The 6,143-nt window shown below is 40.6% G+C and overlaps 1 protein-coding gene across 1 annotated transcript; it reads left to right on the forward strand.

Moving 5' to 3' along the window:
* The first annotated feature begins 1,440 nt into the window (after window positions 1-1,440).
* Window positions 1,441-5,555, forward strand: b3galt8 (beta-1,3-galactosyltransferase 8). The gene is made up of 2 exons (XM_008417328.2): window positions 1,441-1,716; window positions 2,421-5,555. The coding sequence occupies exons 1-2, from the start codon at window positions 1,650-1,652 to the stop codon at window positions 3,326-3,328; spliced, it is 975 nt and encodes a 324-aa protein (XP_008415550.1). The 5' UTR covers window positions 1,441-1,649; the 3' UTR covers window positions 3,329-5,555.
* Window positions 5,556-6,143: the final 588 nt, after the last annotated feature.

A 6,143-nucleotide genomic window follows, 5' to 3' on the forward strand; every position in this document is an offset into this window, starting at 1 on the left:
GAAGTAACTTTATTTTCTTTTTCAGCTACTCAGTTGCAGACCTGCTGCTTTATTTACAAAGCTGACCCAGTTTGAGCTTCAGCTGTTTGACATATGTTCTCACATTTTACTCTAGCTTGCAGCAGAATTCAGGGTTGGCTCGATAACAGAAAGACACCAAAGCTCACGACTGCAGGTGATTGTTCAGGCATGTATTTGTTTCTCCAAACATGGCCCMATGGATTATGAGCAAATATATTTTCATCTCATATGTTTAAAAGATATCACTCCAGAAGTCTTAAGTTCTTTTCAGAGCAGACCATTTCTCCTGGAAATGCTTCCAAGCAGGTCATTCTGATTAGTGACTCTCTACATGTCCTGTCATGTGTTTTAATATGCAACATGCTGCTGAGTCTGTTCTTATTATTACATGGTCTGGGGTGAATTTGCTGGAACCATTTTCATAAATCGTTCTTTCTCTAGCATTCTCAGACTGAAGAAGAGCAGCAGCTGCTTCACTTAGGTCTTTGCTGATATCTTTATATCTTGACATTGTGTATTATGTACTGATCTGTGTGTTTTAGCTCTTTGAGCTAAAAGAGATCAAATGTCCAGGATTTATTTAATAAAAAATTTTCAAAAAGTAATTGATATTTTTTGAAAATTGATACTTTTTGAGTATCAATTATTAACGTGACTGGAATTTAGAATCACAAGACTAAAATATTACCTCTAAAATATTATATAAACCAGACGTGTGGTGCTGGTTTATAGATACATAACATTAGATTTAATTAATAGGAAGTGAATGTCAGATGCAGGTTTCCAGAGTCACATGCATTAATTTTGAATGTGCTTCCTGATGAGGCTTATTTGTCAGATTAAAAGTATCTTTTAAGATAATCCACATTTCTGTATTGTGATTATTATTTCTTTTTTSATCTGATCTTATTTTAAATGTCATGTTTTCATCAACTGTTAGCAAAAAAACATAATAACAGGAATAAAAACAACTCCAGTCTGCATARGTAACTTATTTAATGTGTTTCACTTAGTTATAAGGTTCCTGAAAAAATGAGATTCCAGTGTTATTCTTAAAACAAAGAAACGAAGAAAGAAAAAAAAAAAGAAAAAAGAAATCAGGGTATTTCATGACAAATACCTTAATTTTATGTGAGAATTACTCATTTTAGTGTTACTTTTCTGCTATTTTCTTCCACATTTATATAGTAATAAATAAATAAATGTTCTTTTTTAGAGGTGTGTACATCATATCTCTCATGTTGTTTTACTTTCTGTTGGGTTTTTTTAACGCATCATTTCCTCCATTAATTTAGTATAAACGATTTTCGAAAGGCACTGCAGTACTCTACTGACTATGATTTTATCTGAAATGAAGTGACTGCCTGTGTTTCTAGAGTTGGAAGTATAGCTTGTGGGCATGCCTCACCCACAGCAGCAGTTCGAACTGTTTCCTGAGCTCAAAGGTCTCCTCCCTCTGCTTTCAGTCGGATATTGCGTCGCCTGCAGAGGCTTTCCTGTTTCTCCGTGTCGGACCGGACCGGATTGGACAGGACCGCGAGAAAAAGTTAGTGGGTGTGTCCGGTCTCGCGGCAGTTTTTTGGGAACCATGAAAGTCTCGCGCCCGGAGGGTTGAGGAGCTCGCGGCGATGCGAATGTTGGTGAAGTTCCTCTGTGCCTCAGTTCTCCTGCTCCTCTCCGCTCTCTACCTCCTCGGTTCAGTCAGACACACCGCCAAGACGAANGTAACTTATTTAATGTGTTTCACTTAGTTATAAGGTTCCTGAAAAAATGAGATTCCAGTGTTATTCTTAAAACAAAGAAACGAAGAAAGAAAAAAAAAAAGAAAAAAGAAATCAGGGTATTTCATGACAAATACCTTAATTTTATGTGAGAATTACTCATTTTAGTGTTACTTTTCTGCTATTTTCTTCCACATTTATATAGTAATAAATAAATAAATGTTCTTTTTTAGAGGTGTGTACATCATATCTCTCATGTTGTTTTACTTTCTGTTGGGTTTTTTTAACGCATCATTTCCTCCATTAATTTAGTATAAACGATTTTCGAAAGGCACTGCAGTACTCTACTGACTATGATTTTATCTGAAATGAAGTGACTGCCTGTGTTTCTAGAGTTGGAAGTATAGCTTGTGGGCATGCCTCACCCACAGCAGCAGTTCGAACTGTTTCCTGAGCTCAAAGGTCTCCTCCCTCTGCTTCAGTCGGATATTGCGTCGCCTGCAGAGGCTTTCCTGTTTCTCCGTGTCGGACCGGACCGGATTGGACAGGACCGCGAGAAAAAGTTCGTGGGTGTGTCCGGTCTCGCGGCAGTTTTTTGGGAACCATGAAAGTCTCGCGCCCGGAGGGTTGAGGAGCTCGCGGCGATGCGAATGTTGGTGAAGTTCCTCTGTGCCTCAGTTCTCCTGCTCCTCTCCGCTCTCTACCTCCTCGGTTCAGTCAGACACACCGCCAAGACGAAYCCCCTTCCTGCTGAGGAGTACCGCCTCGTCTCCCCGCTCACCTACCGCTACGTCCTGAACCAGCCGCAGGTGTGCCTGAGCAGAAGCCCCTTTCTGGTCTTCCTGGTTCCGGTCGCGCCTCAAGAGGCAGAAGCCAGGCAGGCCGTGAGGAGGACATGGGGGGCTCCAGGTAGGGACACTCTCACCCTTTTCTTCTTGGGGCTGCCAAAGGGGGCGCTGCTGTCACCCCTTCAGAGAGTCCTGGAGAAGGAAAGTCAGCAGCATGGAGACATCATCCAGATGGACTTCTTGGACAGTTACCAGAACCTGACGATAAAGACGATGATGATGATGAAGTGGCTGGCTGACCACTGCCCCAACTCCTCCTACGCCATGAAGGTGGACTCTGACATCTTCGTCAATGTGTTTTACCTCATCCAACGCCTCAGGAGTTCCCCCAGGGTGGGCTTCATCACCGGGTCGGTGATCCGGGATGGCAGCCCCAGGAGGGACCCCAGCAACAAGTGGTATCTATCTAAGGAGCTGTACCTTGAAGACAGCTTCCCTCCTTACCTGTCTGGAGCTGGCTAYGTGTTTTCCACAGACYTGGCTGCCAGGATCTCCTGGGCCTCCAGGTTTGTGCGAGTGATTCCTCTGGAGGACGTCTATGTGGGCTTGTGTCTGCGTGTGCTGGGGGTCCGGCCGGTGTACTCCTACAGCCTGCCACGCTTCAGGAGTCTTTTTGAGGTCCGAAAGCTGGAGTATGACAGGTGCACCTTTGCCGGACTCATCATTGTGAACAGGTTTAAGCCATCAGAGCTGCTGCAAGTGTGGCAGGACTTTTCTGAAGGCCACGCCGCCTGCTGACCGCCTGCTGACCGCCTGCAGTGTTCGCTTCCCTGTGAAACCAACTAATAGCTGGTTGGAAAGGATAAAAGCCATAAAAAAGTATGATAGCCATTTAAATGTGTTGACAGCAGTTATTTAATATGTCGCAGTTATTTAATATGTCGAAATAGAATAATGAATAATGAGGAGAAGAAAAGCCATTTAAAATGAATCCACTCCCAAGTTCCAGGACTTGAATTGCATTTACTAACTTTTCACAGTGTGACTCATTGTGTGACTGGTAAGTCAGCGTGCCTTTCTCCTGTTGCAAGTGGGTTTATTTTWCACCAAAGACTAACAAAGGTTCCTTTTAGAGATTACCTATTGCCTAATAATGAGGTGTGTGCCTTTTGTTTGGGTGTGAACCTGTTTAAGTGCCTGAGTGACGGATTACAGGAGAGTTCTGGGCCTCATGGAAGAACGTGTTCAGATAGTTTCCTTTATCATCTGTTTTTCTCTGATTTTTTTTGTGTCTTTGTTTTTATTCTCTAGTCRTGTGTTCTGATTCTGAATCTTTGTTGGGCTCAGTGACTAATAAAATCCAACAGATTTAGACTATTTACTTGAGTCATATAAACACATTTCCTTACAGCTGACTGTGAGTAGAGCATATGAAAATTACTTCATTACAGTGAAGTAATTTTCACTATAATGAAGTAATTTTTCTACCCACCAAGTAATTTGACTTGGTGGGTAGAAATAGACACATAGTTGCCAAACAAACCAAAAGTGGAAAGGATTAAAAAATGGCAGCTGGAGTGAAAAGACCCAACACTCGTTCCATTTCATTCAGAGCTGAACAATATATAGAAACGCAGTTATCACAGTATCCGTGTGTACAGTGCTGCAAAAAGAGACTGATGCAATATTTAGGAGAAGTGTGATGTGTTCTCTCTTTTAATGCACASACCATGTCAGGCTCAAGARGAAGTGGTCGAGACATCGTGTGTGTGATGGTGAAGAAAGAAAAGTGACCTGAAAATGAGAGCTAAGGCTTAAACCTGCTGCTGGTGTGAAGTGCATCTGCTCAGCTTATAAACTTGCAGTCACTATCTCAGCTGACTTATGTTTTTGCTGCTTGGATGCAATATATGATAAATTATATTTTAGGTGGAATAAAATTCTCCTCTTTATTAATATATTATGTCAGTTGGACGGTCTTTCATTGTGTTTCATTAACACACATGAAATGGGTCTTGGTGAGCAGGATGCTAAAGCTCAAGGAGGACAATAAGGACTTTATGATGATGCAAAAGTAAGAAATGAGTGAGGAAAATATAGCTTAATCACAGTCTTTATGATTATGACGACATGCAACAGGAATATCTCTGCTTTCTGCTGTTTTTCATATCGTGCAGYGTCGAGGTTTTTAAAAGCTCTGATTTCAAAGCTGCTCACATTTTCCGTACCTGTGGTTTGAATCCTTTAGGAGCATAAAGTGATGTAGCGCTGTCCCTCCCCAACCAGTTGCTGCCCACTGCCAGTCAGCAGTAAAATACGTTTTTATTTTTAAACAAAAAGAAATGTGACTGTCTGGAAATATTAAACCAATTAGGCCATATTAAACATATTTCAATGCAGACAGCTGGAGTCCCCATATATTTAGTCTTTCTTGAAGCAGAGCTGAATATAAACATTATTATTCTTTCATGAGGCCCAGCATATTAAAACAATCTGAGAAATTCTGTCTGTCAGAATATTTGAACATACCTGCTGTAATATCAGGTTTGATGCCTATGTTTGCATTTACTGCATGTTCAGATGCTGTACTCACTGGGGTTTATAAAAACAACCAGCAGGTGGCGGTGTAATCCAAATGATAAAATGGAGATTGCTGATTCATATCATTTGTTCACCTGCAAGGAAGTTATGCCTTGGATAGTTTAATGGAAAAAAAAAAACTGTATTATTGTTATTGCGTGTGTTTGTGTGTGTGCTGTAAACCAAACTGCTTCATGATTTTATACCTCAGGGTTTTCATCATATCTCATTCAGTTTCTTGGTGAAGGAACATCRTCATCTGTGATTGGCTGCTGTTCTGCTCYGACATGGAGGTCTGCTGATAAATGCTGTTTCCTAACTCACCACATAAATKCCCCAGGAACATTGTAAAACCAGTTTTCTTATGCAAGTTTCCRCCTTGGCAGAGTAAATTTGTGTCTGGTCGATAAAGATAAGTGTAAATAAATGGAACTGTGCATAAGTCTCAGTCTTGGTTTTTATTAGCTTGCTTCAATGTTGCACGTACCTCACAGTTGTCTTYGGTGCTCTTGGAGATGTTCTTTAAAAAATTYTCTCATTTTATAAAATGTAACTCTCTACAATCTCATTCAATTTGCTTCAATTTGATCGTTATAGGAACAAGAAACACCTGTAGCCTGAGGTACTGGGTTCATTTCCACAAATRACACTAGAAAGCTTCTGGAAGAGTCAAGTGTTTACACTCTAATGGAAAACACWTGTAAGCATCAATCACTGCCACATATTCTTAACTGGAACTTTTACTCGACCATCTAAAATATTCCATTATAGTTCTGTATAGCTCCCTCTGTCAATATCCAGCTGAAAGGTGTAATAAGTCCTGTTGGAATGAAATGTGTTCTATAAATTAGAGTAACATGTCAAAGTGGTTTGAATTTCTCTTGCTCTGGTAGAAAGAAGCCATGACAACTCAGAACATGCAAAGCAATTTTTTTTCCGATGTGATTTCAAAGAACCCTCTGACAGGGCTGCAATGTTCGATTTTCACCACATGAGGGCACTTCAGTACAATATTTTTGAAACATACCAAGTT

Source organism: Poecilia reticulata, linkage group LG9 (genome assembly GCF_000633615.1).
Source record: "Poecilia reticulata strain Guanapo linkage group LG9, Guppy_female_1.0+MT, whole genome shotgun sequence".
NCBI lineage: Eukaryota > Metazoa > Chordata > Actinopteri > Cyprinodontiformes > Poeciliidae > Poecilia > Poecilia reticulata.